Source organism: Rhinatrema bivittatum, chromosome 6 (assembly GCF_901001135.1).
Source record: "Rhinatrema bivittatum chromosome 6, aRhiBiv1.1, whole genome shotgun sequence".
Taxonomy (NCBI): Eukaryota; Metazoa; Chordata; class Amphibia; order Gymnophiona; family Rhinatrematidae; genus Rhinatrema; species Rhinatrema bivittatum.
Window position 1 is genome coordinate 123,230,595 of NC_042620.1, and position 15,536 is coordinate 123,246,130.

Below are 15,536 nucleotides of genomic sequence, written 5' to 3' on the forward strand. Positions count from 1 at the left end.
CTCCGACCCTCTGTTACCTCTGCGTCACAACTTTTCGCTGACCTTCCACGAGACCGTCTTCCGCCCTCCTCCTCGTTTCCCGCCATCACCATTCCGGTCCTAGTAATTCTACTGCCTCCTTCCGCGCCTGAGGCCTCCTTCTCTTGCGCCATGTTGTCGGCACGCCCATGTGATTGAGCTCTGCCCACTTTCGCCTGCATGTCCCTCATTACCAACGAAGCAGGTCGCCTTCCCTCTCGTACCCGGCCAATGGTTCCGGCTCGGCTTCGGGCCCGCTCTCACCCGAGCTATAAATCACGAGGAAAGAGTCCTGCGGCGACATGGGGGCCGGGCCCAGAGGAAAAGCGCTGCCCAGGCCAGGCAGTGGTCCGGAGCGACCCCGCTTACCCGTGACCGCACGCCCCTGACTCAATGGTAGGCTCTTACGTTTGCCCACGCGCCGCATTTCCCTAATACTCGCCAACCTTTACTAAATTAACTTTATCTCTTTGATATCCGCCACTAAACGCTCCTCGGACACTTTACCTCAGCCTGCCTTCAAGCCTCCCTCTCATCTGGCGCTCTCATCCCTGACGTCACCTCTTTCCACAAATCGCCACCTCCTATTTGAATTTTCTCCCCTCCTGCTCACCCATCCCCCCCCTCCCTTTGCCCTTTTCCTGCTCTTATGGCTGCTCCCCTCCCCCCTCGCCCACTTACGATCGTGCGCTTTCCCTCTGTTACTCTCTTTGAGCTATACGTAGCACGACTTGCTTCAATAATTGAGGCAAGGGTTATGAAGATTTATGCAGTCAAGGCTGTGGTTTTTTTTATTCTGCATTACTGTTGGAAAATTTCTATAATTGTTCTTTTTTTTTTTTTTTTTTTTTTTTTTAAAGTTTATTTAATTTTTATTGAGAAACCAACAGATACAAAACTTGTAAACAGTGAACAACGGTAGAAGCATCACAATCAGTTCTGCAATCTTGAAACACAACATATGACATCCTCCATTGTAAGAGAGCTCTAAAAGTAGGCCCTCCACTCAATCATATAATGGGCTTAGACCACCTACATTTATACACAAACCTCAATGAATAAATCATGTTAAAGCCCACCAAGTGAAACGTGAAGTTTAAGCTTTTGGATTCCCAACTGTTTTTTTTTTCCCCCCCCCCCCCCTCTTCCCATCCCCCCCTTCCCCCTAAATAGGATTGAGAACCAGAAGTTCATTACTTGCCACAGGGAATGAGCTGTTATTTATCTCAACCACATAATATTACCATAGCCTGAGCTGAACTAAATAACTTCCGTACCTTTCCCCTGTCCCCAACCCCTCCCTTTGGATACACAGCCATGTATTCCCATCTCAATCCCAGAAAAAAAAGCCCCCTGCCAATCCCATCCCCATAAAACTAAAAAGAAAACTCCAGTAGCCTACCCCAGTTAACTACGGACATTCATTAAGAATCCGGCTTCTAGCAATGTGAGGAAGAGACTGAATATATGGATCCCAAACACTAAGAAATCGTTTACTTTGTACTGGGGATTGTCGAATGGCCATCTGTTCCATCTGCATCATTGAATACAATAGATTCCTCCATGCCCAAAAAGAAGGGGAATCAGCGCTTCTCCAGTTCATGAGGATCACTCGCTTCCCCACCACACTGGCTTTCTGCAAAAATAACCTGGTGCCAGGATCTCGTATTCGCATCGGGGGTATGCATCCAAATAGAATCCACAAGGGCGCAATCGGAATTGAAACATGTAAGATGGTAGCCAAATAGTGTGCAATCTGGGTCCAAAAAGCCTGAATCACAGGGCAAGCCCAAAAACCATGAGCCAAAGTAGCCCCCTCCTTCTGACACCGCAGACATGAACCCGATGCTGCAATATGTTGTCTTTTGGCCATCTGGGGCGAGATATAAGCCCTTCCCAAAAATTTGTACTGCAGTTCTCTATAGTATGTATTATACGAGATCCTGGCAATCCGACCATAACAGATTCGCAATATGCTGGCGGTGACTACAAACTCCCCATCCGCAGTCCATCTGGCTGCCAGTATGGAATACATCTCTACCTTTTTCAAGCGGTGTAATTGTTGATAATAATATGATAGGGATGGTGCTTTAGTTCTAGAGAGGGCCAACAAGTTTTCCAGTTTCTGAAAGGTCGAGATTTGCCTAAATGCCAGAGGGATGGTCTTAACATAGTGTTGAAGTTGTAAATAAGGGAATACAGTAATTACTCCCCTCCCATAACTCTTCTGCAATTCAGAAAATGACATCAGAGTCCCCTCTGCGGTAAATACATGCCCCAGGTATTTAATTCCCGCCTTTTTCCATTCCTGAAACTGTGGAGAGGTGATCCCCGGTAAGAAATCCGTGTTCCCATGAACCGGGAGCAAGTATGCACTGACTCTAGGCATTTGAATAGCTTTAGTCAAAGTAACCCAGGCCTGCCGTATCGGCAATACCACCTTGGACTGAGTCAGTACTGGGGGGAGTTTTGCTGGCTCTACCTGGAGCGCGTAACTAACATGAATCGGGTATTGAAGTGCACTTTCCGCCAAAAAACTAGTATGTGAAGACGTACCAAGCAACCAATCCCGTATAATCCGCAGGTTGCATGCCACGGCGTACAACGCCAGGTTCGGCACTCCCAGGCCTCCCATCCCCCACCTCTGCTGCAACCAGACCAAGGGAATCCTCGCCTTGCCTCCCCTCCACAGAAATTTCCGCACACAGCTATCTAATAACGACGCATCTCCCCTTTTCAAATGGAGAGGAAGGGTTTGAAATAAGTATAACCACTTGGGTAGAATAACCATTTTAAATAGGCTTACCCTACCACACAGAGTTAAAGGAAAGTTTCGCCACGTCGCAAGTGTGTCTTGCGTATAGCGGAGCAGACTCGGCACATTAGCGTTATAAACCAGAGAAGGGTCTACCGGGACTCTCACCCCCAAATAGCGAAAGGAATCGATCGCCCATTGCAAGGGGAAAGAGTCCCTCCATCTCTCCTTCAGCGCTTCTGGAAAGGCCAATGCAGAGGACTTATGTTCGTTCAACCGAAATCCCGAAAAGAGTCCAAAGGAGCCCATTACAGCGAGCAGAGAGCCCAAAGACCGAACCGGATCAGTCAAAAATACCAAAAGGTCATCCGCAAAGGCTGCACATTTAAAGATTTCTCTATCAAATCGCACTCCCCGAATACCAGGCGCTCCCTGTATGGTAAGCAACAATGGTTCTAGTTGCAATAAAAAAAGAAGCGGAGACAACGGACAGCCTTGACGAGTGCCTCTCCTAATAGGAAACACTGCAGACCGATCTCCATTAACCAAAATGGTTGCCTGTGGATCCTCATATAATAATTGCACTGCCTCGTAAAACAGGCCCTCAAAACCCATGTGTCTCAGAATATAAAACAAATAACTCCACTCCACCCTATCGAAAGCCTTTTCGGCGTCAAAACTGATAGCCATATAGGGAGTATTCATAAAGCGACAGATTTCCATTGCCGCCAAAATCCTTCGCAGATTTGAGAGGGCGTATCGCTTTCTAACAAATCCCACTTGATGGGGTCCCACGAGAGAGGGCAACACCACCGCTAGGCGATCCGCCAAAATTTTAGCTAACAACTTTTGGTCAAAGTTCAGCAAGGAGATAGGACGGTAGGCATCAGGCAGCAGTGGGTCCCTGCCCTGTTTCGGAATAAGTGTAATGTGGGCTACATTCATCCGTGGTGGAAAACTTCCTTGTCGGATTAAAGAGGAAAAGAGCGAGGTTAAAGGCCCCGGCACTCTATCAAGCAAGCCCTTATAAAATTCTGCCGAGAGACCATCCGGTCCCGGGGTTTTTAAGCGTTTAGATTTATAAATAGCCCTCCGGACTTCCTCCTCCGAAATTGGCGTATTTAAAGTCATTTTTTGCTCCTCTGTAAGAATGGGAACCGGCAGAGACTCACAAAACTGGCTGCATGCCTCCTCCGACCAGCCTTCCGTCTCATATAATCGCTGATAAAAATTTCGAAAGAGGCGCAGTATGGTGCGTGTGTTTGTTTCCACGTGCCCATTCTCATTCTTTAGTCCCGTAATAAACCGAGGCGCTCTCGAAGATCGAATCAAATGTGTCATTAATTTACCCGCCTTATTGCTATGTTGATACAACCTATGCTGATAATATAACATACTTTTTTTTGCCCTCTGGTGTAGTACTGAATTTAGCGTATTTTGTACAGATAGGTAATTATCTCTATTTTGTCTCGTTTGCGAACGGACCAAACAAATCCGGGCCCTGTGTAGTTGTTCAGTCAACAGTAATACTTGTTTATTCAAACTCTTCCGCCGGTGTGCCACATATGCGATAATATCTCCCCGGAGAACTGCTTTAGCAGTGTACCAATATAATACTGGCTGCTCAATATGTGCCTCGTTTGAAGATTCATAGTCCGCCCACCGTTTTGTTAGATATTCATTAAAATGCTTATCTTCAGCCAGGTAGTAAGGATATCTCCACAACCGAGCCCCTTGTTCCGGACGCCCAGCCTGCACATCTAGCCAAACAGGTCCATGATCTGAGATGAAAATATCATCAATACCCGCCTCTTGTATTGTAGGAAACATATGGGCGCTAGTTAGAAAAAAATCTATACGGGAATAGGTGGCATGTGCCCGGGACAAATGAGTAAAAGTTTTGTCCCCTGGGTTCAATGTACGCCACGGATCCACTAAATGCAGGTTTTTCTGCAAATGCGCGGGTCCCTTACCCATTCCATACTCTCTGCGCCTATTTTGTGAGGCGTCTAACAGAGCATCTTGGATCGTATTAAAGTCTCCCCCCATAATAATATTATCTGAGATGTATGGAAGGAGGTGTTGGTACACCTCTTGAAAAAATGTTTGGCTAAAGGTATTCGGGGCATACACGTTACACAGTATTAGAGGTTTAGCGTATAACTCCCCAATCAATATAAGAAACCGGCCCTCCGGATCTTTAATCTCCTTCTGAACTTGATAGGGTAAAAATTTACTAAGCAAGATCGCTACCCCCGCCGATCGAGTAGTAGCCGAAGCATAATAAACCCCCCCTACCCAACCGCCAGCTAATTTGGTGTGTTCTATATCCGTGAGGTGTGTCTCTTGTAAAAATCCAATGTCAGTCCCTTTACGCTTGAATGCCTGTAGGATCTTGTTTCTCTTAATCGGGGTATGGATGCCGCATACATTCCATGAAACGATACGAGTTAATGTACTAGGCATGGAGCTGAGTAAAGAAACAGCATAGAATAGCTAAATATGCCATCCAGACGAAGGCCGTCCCAGCTAAGGCCCTCGTCCGTATCTTCCCTCTTTTTTTTTTTTTTTAATAGCATACTGGAGCGTTCCCTTAAAAGGACACGGAATACATTGAATGAAACGACTTAAGAAGCCATCGGCTAGTTCAGATTTGAACCCCACTTGCTCCCCCCTCCCCTCCCCAGAGACTCCCCCCCCCTTCCCCACTCCCACCCCGTCTCTCTCAACCATCCCCCAGACCCCAAATGGGTCTACGCCTTTCATTAGAATGCAGACCGGGACTTCCCCCACCCAGGTCTGCATTGGAGGGCGCATCCCAGACCGGATAGCCACCCCCCCTCCCGCTCCCCCTCCCCCCCACAACGCTTGCATGTAACGTTTCCAAATATGTGCATAGCCTCCGCTTTTTTTTTTTTTTTTTTTTTTTTTTTCTCTCCATTTCCGTATATTGCTAACATTCTGCTATACCTCAATTACTAAACTTGGAATAACTGTGCAATGACACTCCCAATTAAGGGAACCCTATAACCTCCAACTATACTGGAACAGTCCATTTAGTCTTGCGGTATTGTCTTTTCCATCATTGATGAAACTCTGGAAGTTGGTTTCCTCTTCGGACGTTCCACACGCTGCCAATTCGAAATTGCATCCCCCCGAGGCTTCGTGGCTGTGTCTTCCAAAATAGCCCGAGGGGGTTCCAGATGCGCTTGTTGAAACACCTTGGTGGCATCCTGCATGGTTTTCAAGCGATAGGTCGTCCCATCCTTTTGGAACGACAGGGAAAAAGGAAAATTCCATCTGTATCTTATGTCTGCCGCACGTAGAGCTGCAGTAACACTTTTCAATTCATATCTCTTTTTTAAGGTACTAGCTGCCAAGTCCTGATAGACCGAGACTGCAGCATTTCTCCAATTCCATTGCTTCTTCTTACGGGCCACCGCCAGAATGGTTTCCTTTTGCAAGTAGCTGTTGAAATTTATTATAATATCTCTCGGTTTGTTATCTCTGCGGGCTCCCAATGCCCTGTGCGCTCTTTCTATGGTAAGGGATTCTGGTGCTGACTCTCCTTCCGTGGGTGCCGCTCCCTCTTCCCCCTGATCAAGAAGGAAGGCACAAAACGATTTAGCAGTCTCCATGCTGTCTCGAAAGTCTGCCAATTCTGGTATCCCTCGCAGTCGGATGTTCATTCTCCTTGATCGTTTTTCCATATCTTCCAGCTTATCTTGCAGCACAAGCAGTTCAGTATAGGTTTCAGTGGTTTTTTGGGTTAGGGTCTGCAACTTTGCCGCATGGCTTTCCACCTGGACATCTAGATCATCGACTCTATGTCCCAGCGCTAGAAAATCCTCTCTCAATTCCGAAAAGGAGTGTAGCAGTTCCTCTTTATTCTGCTTCATGTCCGCCCGAAGTTCGATAAACCAATCTCTCATGGTGTCCTTTGTTGGTAAGTCCGAGAGGGATGACGCCCCCTCCCGAGATGTTTGTGGGGATAGTATCGGTGCCTCAGAGTCAGAGCCTCCCCCTCCACTCCCCTCAGGCCCTTCTGTTATGTCCATCCCTGATTGCCGCATCTCAGCCGCCACTTTGGTAAATGAAAACTTTTGTAAATCACTTTTTTTCCTGGTAGCCATCCGCTTAAGGAAGATTAAACCCCTAAAAAAAAAAACAAGCTCCTTTTTGGGAAGTGCTTAATCAGCTCCGCGGTAAAGAAGGGGAGGATCACAGCCCAGCCCTTCCACCGGGAAGGTGCTCTACCTTTTCCTATTCAGCACAATCTGGCCTCTCCCAATGGTAGGCAGCCCCACTCTGTTGCAGGAGGCTGCAATACGCTATTAAGTCTGGACTACCACGTTGCAAAAGTGCTTCCCCGGTGTAAAGCGTAAGCGGGGCCTCGTACCTCCGACCGTGTATTCCCTCCTCTTCACCGCTAGCGCCACCAGGTCCTCGGGTAGCTGCTCAAGCACTGGTGAAGGACAGCTTTAGCTTCAGTTTAATAAAAGCTTAGAAGCAGACCCCGACGCACGTCTCTCCCCCTGGTTCCTCTCGCGGCTCTTATAAGACGCAGCAATTAGCGTACCCCATCTTCCCTGTTCAGGCCAAAATCGCAGCCCTCAGATGTCACAGGCCCTGTATGCACTCCATCACAGATAATAAAATGGCGGTTCGGGTCACTCGTCTTCGACGCCCCTCCTCAGTCTCCCCTGCCGCCCGGGCCAGCCGGACCCTTGCACACCAGGTATCTGAAGGTTTAGGTTTGCACCTACGTTTACAGTCGTCCGCGCCGGCTAAGTTTCTCCCAGACTCAGTCCCCCTCGGCAGAAAAACAGGCCGTGATGCAAGCGCACCCCTTGGCCACGTGGCGCTACTGTGCTCCCCGGCTATGCTTACTACTGGCTGTGCCGTCGGACCGGGGGACGCTTCTCCGCTTCTCCGATCGCTGTCTGCACTCTCCGCTGACCCGTTTCTTTGGCGCTGAAGCTGCCTGGATATAGCGGTGTCGGTAAGCCTGGGGCGCCACGGCAAAGGTTTCACGACCCGAGAGGAAGTTCAAAATGGCGAACGGGTGAACCTCGGCCCCGCTGCACCTACAAAAGCGGCGTTCCCGGCTGGCGCGTATCCGCAGTTATTTTTGCTCTGTTACTATTTATTTGATCCGTGTCACTTTGGCAGTTCGATGGAGGTAATATGAGCGCGGTTTGCACATCTTTTCAAAGCGCTGTTTAGGTTTCTAGGAGGAGCGGGACGGGAGCCCCTCGCTCACGCAGCCATCCAGTCACGCGGCCAACAGCCTATAATTGTTCTTTTATGGTGAAAGTATAGTGTGTGTTTAGATCCAGTGAAACATTCTTTAATGCATTTTGGACAATAGAATGTGAAAAATGTACTAATGTGCAACTCCTTTATGAGGCACTGAACTGGGGTTACTTCTGGAGCCCTTTTTGAAAATTGGCATTACATTTGTTACCTCCAGTCATCAGGAATAGTAACAGATTTGAATGATAGGTCTGCAATTTCATATTTGAGTTCCTTTAAAACTCTGGGATGAATACAATCCATCCTAAAGATTTGCTACTATTTTAAGTTTGTCAGTTTGCTCTATCGTCTTTTTCCAGATTCACACCAATTTGATTCAGTTCCTGAGTCATGACTGTCTGAAATAAAATCCAGAATGGTTTAAGTGACAATACAAATCAACAACCATCTGGAGAGTATACTTTAAATGCTATAAAAAAAATCAAATATTTAAACCAAATTCTGTTAAAATGATTTTTGTTGAGATATTTAAGTATAGATGGGTGACTTTCCCCAAAATGCAATAGTTAGTTTCCAGTAATGCCTCATTTCTTCATTGCATAAATATAAAACTTGCTGTATGAATAAATCATTACTCAGTGTATTGGTAAATCAGTTTATATGGAAAAGTATCCATTGTGAATTATCTTAAATGAATGGTAAATCACACCCAAGTAGTGTATGTTTCATGTTTATTTGTTTTCCAAGAGCCCCATGCCGAAGCCTAGAAAGAGAGCCTGTGAAACTGACTCCATAGTACCCTGTCCTGTATGTGGGGGCTTTATGTTTACACTTGAGCAGCTTTGCCTTGCTGGAAGTATTTTTTTTTGGTGGCTAGGTATGAAAAAGCCCAATAGCACTAAAAACTGAAGTCTTCCATTTTAATCTTAGGGTTGGGAAGAGAGTAAGCAGTGATTTTATTGTGTGGTCCAGGCATGGAAGAGAGGTTTCTCAGATGGCTTAGACTTTGGGCTCCTTAATCTTGGGCCACTTTGCTCAAACAGCTAATTCTTACTAGCACGCTGTATAGCGTAAACTACAATAAGTGTGCCGGACATCGAAAAATGCAACTGAAGTCCTTTCAAATGGTCCTAATGGCCCTTTCATAGTGATCTTTCTCATTGATTCTCAGTAGAAACGTTTCAAGCTTTACTCCAGTTTTATGGCTTTTTTTTTTTTTTTAACATTCCTCCAAGCCTTTAAAGGACTGGCTGTTTTCACAAGCCTTCAGTTTGTAGTATTTCGAATTGATGATGCATTTACCTTGGCACCTAGATTAATTTTCAGATTCCTAGTTGTCTGGCATTTTTTTATATTTTTATCTTGGTACTATATTTGTAACTGTGTATGCATATTTGATTAATTATGGTTTTATATTGGCTGTTGGCCTTTATTTTAACTTGCCTTGGGCTTGTTTGTGATAAAGCATTTAGTAATGTTTAATGAATAGGGTGACCACAAGGAGAAACCAGATTTTCTTGAACAGTCTGGGTAAAGAGTCCCATAGTGGCTACTTTCTCCTATCAAAGTACCAGTGAGAATTACTGTATACTAGTCATCCAATTTGTATTGAAACCTCGGTGACAAAATAGTTATTACATGTACAGAAATTTGGTTGCAGTACATAGTTAATTTTCTCAGCCCTTTAAAAGTAAATACCATCTTATGAGTTGAAAGATGCTCAGTCTGCAAAAAAAACCTTTTTTCCTCTTTCCTATTAGTGCATCCCACAGACAACACGAGAATGGAGTTAATAATTCCAGGGGAGCAGCATTTCTACATGAGGGCAGTCAATGCTGCAGAAAGGCAGAGGTGGCTGGTAGCACTGGGAAGTTCTAAAGCCTGTCTGACAGATACCAGAACAAAAAAAGAAAAAGGTATTTTTCCAATAAATGTGTTAAATGAACTTTTTTTTTTTTTAAGTGGGAGCTATAAAAATGCACTTTTCCCAACTGCGGGTTTTTTTTTTTTTTTTCCCTAGTATCTTTGCTCACTTGGGCTACAGAGGAACTCCTTTTCAAAACCAAGAGCCTGCTGGCCCAAGGGATACTTTAGAAAGTCTCTGTATAGATGCCCAACTTGTCATCCCTGCAGCTAGGACTCTTGAACATCAGTCTCGGTGTATTTACCTTAATTTGGTCTTTCTAGAACAGTAAATGCAAAAGTTATAGGGGAAACAGATGGGGACACAGGATGTTATTATAAGTCTTTGGACTAAAAGGGCAAAATAAAGCCTGTTTAAAAAAAAAACCAACCAACTCCCCCCCCCCCCCCCCCCCCCCTCCCCTTCAAAAAAAAACAAAACAAAAAACAGATAAGCTAAGTGAATCATGGATATAGAAAACAATTCAAAGGAGATGCGTTAAATGTGATCAAAATAGAAGCTGCGCACCTCCCTCTCTCCCTTCCTCCCCAAAAAAATGTTAAAATACAGAATTAAAAAAAAACCAAGAAATGCAAAATAGCTAAGAAATAAACTTATTTTGAGGAATCTAATTAGTACTGCTGTTCTGCAAATTAATGCGATATGGACTTCTACAATTGGACTAGCTAGTCTATTTGGTAATCTCCACAGCTGGATAATTTTCATAAGGTCCTCTGTGAATAAAATTGGATTTTATGCATAGAAATTGCCTGCCTGCTATGTAGGTAAACTAACACGCGTATATCACTTTCATGCGCAAGTTTAGACTGAGCAGAGATGTCCTGCAGGAGCAGAGTTTGGGCAGGATTTGAATTTAAGCAAGTTACCTTTGAATTTTAAAAAGAGTGAATATAACTTTGAGGAAAAATCTGCATGCACAGTTTAGCAGGTGTGACTTGTATGGGTTGTTCTGGCTGGCTGATCTTTAAAGAGTAACTTGTATGTGCATTTGCGGGCTTTTTTGTGCATGATGCTACAAAATTACCTCCTCGGTGAATGGAAGAATTGTTCAGTGCTGTCTATTTAACAAAGCATCTTGTAGTTGTTGCACTTCAGAAGTGTTCTGATTACTCCCACCCTGCAATCTTGGTAGTTAGTTGTTTCTATGGAAATCTGAGTTGTGCAAATTACCATCCGTTTTTTTTTTTCCCTCATGTACTTTTCTAGAAATCAGTGAAACCAATGAATCTCTAAAAACCAAAATGTCTGAACTTCGCCTGTACTGTGATCTGTTGATGCAGCAAGTTCATACAATACAAGAATTTGTTAATCAGGATGAGAAGCACTCCTCACCGAGCACCGAGGTAATGAAGGTTTATTTTTTTTTGTTAGTGTGAAAGTATGCAAATGTTAACGTGCAGTGCAGTAGCCAGACTTTTATAACTGGAAGTGATACACTTTTTTTTTTTGTGTGTGTACTTATTGGCAGAATCATTAATAGTCTTTTATGCTTGCAGAGTAACTTTTTAACTTTTGCTCTTATGAAAACAAAAAGTAAGTGTTCCATGTGTATATATATCATCACAAACATAATCCTAGCCACACTAGGCTAAAACCACTGTCTTCTTTTTTTTTTTTTTCTTCCCCTTTTTAATGAAGGCACATACCAAAGGAGCTCATTTTAAAAAAAAAAGTAACCATAAGCAATGCCCCTGTATTTCCTGCAGCAGATTTTTTCATAATTCTGCAGCAGTTATGTGGCAAACTTGAATTTCCTAACGTATAGACAAAGGGACTCGGGACCAGTGGGTTTATGCTCCCCTGCCAGCAGATGGAGATACAGCATCCGATTGGAACACCAATGCTTTCTATGCTTTGTGGTGCTGGGGTGCCATTACTAGTTTTGGGTGCTGCCCTTTGGTCTGGCCACTGCTCCCAGAACATTTTCCAATGTTTGATGGTTGTAGCAGCGGCCTTGCGCAGAGAAGAATCCTGGTGCACCCATATTTGGACAACTACAGTAGCTGATTTGGGCCAAGTCTCAGGTGACACATAAGGTGATCTCCTTATTGCAGGAGCTCAGTTGGGTGGTGAGCCTGACCAAGAGCAATCTTCATTCATCCCAGTCGGAGTATCTGCAGGTCCGGTTCGACACGGGGCAGGACGATGTTTTCCTACCGGAAGTTCGGATTCAGACATTGATGTCTCAAGTGCATCAGTTGGTAAACACCATACACCCAACAGTGTGGTCCTACCTACAGTTGCTTGGCTTGATTGCAGCAACTCTGGAAGTGCTGCTGTGGGCAAGGGCGCATATGAGTCCTCCTCAGTGCTCTCTGCTGTCTCGTTGGAACCTGCAGTCTCAGGACACTACGGTTTGGCTCCACTTGCTGATGGAAATCTACTTCCGCCTCTAGTGGTGGTTGCAGAAGGATCATCTGAGAGAGGGAGTTTCCTTGTCTTCTCCGACCTGTTTGCTACTCACGAAAGATGCAAGTCTTCAAGGTTGGGTGGCTCACTGCCTGGAGCAAATGGCCCAAGAGTATTGGGGTGCTGAAGAATCCTGCTGGAACATCAATTGCCTGGAAGCCCAAGCAGTATGGCTGGCATGCTTGCAGTTCAGTTACAGGCTGCATGGTCAAGTGGTTTGCATGAAATCTGATAATGCAATAACGGTGGCCTACATCAGTCACCAGGGAGAAACCAAGAGCCAGCAAGTGTCGCAGAAATAGACCAGCTGATGAACTGGGTGAAATGTCATCTGCAGATGATCCTGCCTCTCATATTGTAGAAAAAGACAACATAAGAGCGGACTTTCTAAGCATGGAGAGTCTGGACTCAAGAGTGTGTGTTGTCAGCAGATTGTGGATTGCTGGGGCCTTCTGTTCTTAGATCTACTGATGACTTCTCGCAGCGTGAAGGTTCCTTGATTCTACAGTTGCAGGAGAGATCAGTGGTCCCTGGGAATAGATGCTCTTGTACAGGTCTGGCCAGAAGACAAATTGCTTTGTTTTTTCTCTGTTGCCCTTGCTGGGCAAGATAATTTGTAAGATCGAAGACCACAGGGGGCTAGTACTCCTGGTGGCGGTATACTGGCCCAGGCATCCATGGTATGTGGATTTGTGAAGACTCCTTGTGGTGACCCCCCCCCCCCCCCCCCTTCATCTTCCTCTGAACATGGATCTGTTACAGCAGGGACCGGTTCTTCACGAGGATCCGGCTCTGTTCTGTCTTACAGTTTGGCCCTTGAGAGGGCACGCCTGCCGAAGCTTGGTTATTCCTCCAAGGTGATTGCCACCTTACTCTGCGCTCACAGGTTCTCCACTTGCTTAGCTTATGTGTCGATTTGGAGAGTTTGAGGCCTGGTGTGAGTGTGGTGGTCTTCCTCATACAGTTACGATCCCACTTATTCTGGATTTTTTTTTTTTTTTGGCAGGATGGGTTGAATAAAGAATTGTTTGGTTTTTTGTTTTTAAAAAATTTATTAATCGCTTAACACAACTGGCCTAAGCGATGTACATAGTAACATACACAAAATTACAATAAACATTTAACAAAGACTAAAATAAACAATTTACATTTAAATTAACATCAAATAAAACATTGTCACAATTTATATAAGAAGTAAGATGGCAATACTTCATTACAATACATCTTAAATCTGGTAAATAATACTCAATCAGTTAGATATTATTAACTTCACTACTTATGTCTCAAGAATACAGATGAGAAAAAATCTAAATCAGTTAGATGGTAATCGCTTCATGGCTAGATCTCAAAAGCACGGGTAAGAAGAAAATCTTTATAATCTGTTTTAAATTTCTTAAGATCATCTACAGATCTTAAGTCAAAAGGAATCAAATTCCATAGTGAGGGTGCTGCAACCGAGAAGGAAGTCTCTCTAGTACTAGACAAATGAGCATGATGGATGGAAGGAACTTCGAGGAAGCTCAACTGAGATGATCTCAAAGATCTAGCTGGTTTGTTGATTCTTAACAGAGCATTAAACCAAAAAGGAGAATTACTCATACGAAGTTTGAAAACAGTCAACCCTATTTTAAACCGAATCCTATCAAGAACTGGGTAGCCAATTGAGTTTGCATAGAACTGGCGATATCCTATCGCGACGTTTTAGGTTGGATACCAACCTAGCCGCAGAATTCAATAATAACTGCATTGGCTGAATTCAGCATTTCGGTAACCCAATATACAATCCGTTGCAGTAATCAATATGCGGGAAGATAATTGCTCGGACAACAGTCAAAAAATCTTTTTCATGGAGCAAATGACGTAAACCCACCAATAGTCGCAATTAAAAAAAACCAGTTTTAATTAATGTTCTAATTTGAGGTTTAAATGAAAGCGTAGAATCTAACAAAATGCCCAAGCTCTTAATTGGATTAACAAGAGAAAAAGCCACATTATCGATTATCAAAGAATTCTGAACAGAAGTGGACAATGATCGATGGATCAACAGCATCATAGTTTTATTAGTATTGAGCAATAACTTGTTATGTTTTAACCAATGATTTATGGTATTTAAACATAACGTAAGAGAATCAACTGTTTCCTGCCATGACTTTTTCAATTGGCCCTTAATTCCTTGAAGGTGCAGGTTACGGCTCTTGCCTGTTCCAGAGACCAGGTGATTGGTTCCTTGTCATCTCACCCTGATGTGGTCCACTATTTTTTTGAAGCGAGTGAAGGATCTTAGGCCTCCTTTGAGGTTGCCATTTCCCCTATGGAGTCTTAACTTGGTGTTGGAATTTTTGGCGGGCCCAATGTTTCACCGCTGTGTAGCCTTGCCTTGCGGTTTTTGACCTTGAAGACAGTGTTCCTGGTAGCTATAAGTTCATTGTGTCTGATTTCTGAGCTGTAGGTCTTGTCTTGCCGGGAGCCATTCCTTCAGATGACTCCACAGCAGCATTATAGCTGTGTACTGTTCCATCTTTCTTGCCCAATGTAGTCTTGGACTTTCATTTGAATCAGTCCATCTCCTTGCTGTCCCTGGATAAGGTCAGGGATGCGGAGGAGTATCACTTCCTGTGTCCCTTTTGGATGTCAAGAGACTTGTGCGGTATCTGGAGGTTTCTAAACCTTTTTGAAAGAAGGATAGTCTTTGTCCTTCATGGTGGGGGGGAAAACAAAGTGAACCAGTTTCGTGGGCTACAATACCTTGCTGGATTAAGGTGGTGGTCATGGCTGTGTATGTGGCTGTTGTCTACTCGGGTAAGGGCTCATTCTACTAGGGCTCAGGCAGTGTCATATGCAGAGGTTACATTGTCTCCTCCTATCGACATTTGCTGAGCTGCGACATGGTCCTCCTTACACGCTTTTCCAGGTATTATCTCTGGATGTTAAAGCCCGGGAGGACACAGCCTTTGCATGTGCTGTCTTGACTGGACCGAGGCAGCCTGCTGCCCTGTTCAGGAGTAGCTTGGGTACATCCTACTGGTTCTGGATTCATCTGTCTGGATGTTAAGAAACGAGAAACTACTGATTTCCTTTTCTTTAGGACAGACAGATGAATCCAGCTTCCCGCTCTTGGCTGCCAAAGGATTGCACTATGGTTCTCCTGCAGGACTAAATTTCCAGGGATTACTG

General features: G+C 44.5%; 1 protein-coding gene across 1 annotated transcript in view; it reads left to right on the forward strand.

Moving 5' to 3' along the window:
* Positions 1-15,536, forward strand: part of PLEKHA3 (pleckstrin homology domain containing A3) — an 88,991-nt gene that overhangs the window by 27,021 nt on the left and 46,434 nt on the right. Inside the window, 2 exon segments of the mRNA XM_029605896.1 lie at positions 9,790-9,945; positions 11,160-11,296. Coding sequence (XP_029461756.1) covers positions 9,790-9,945; positions 11,160-11,296 — 293 coding nt within the window.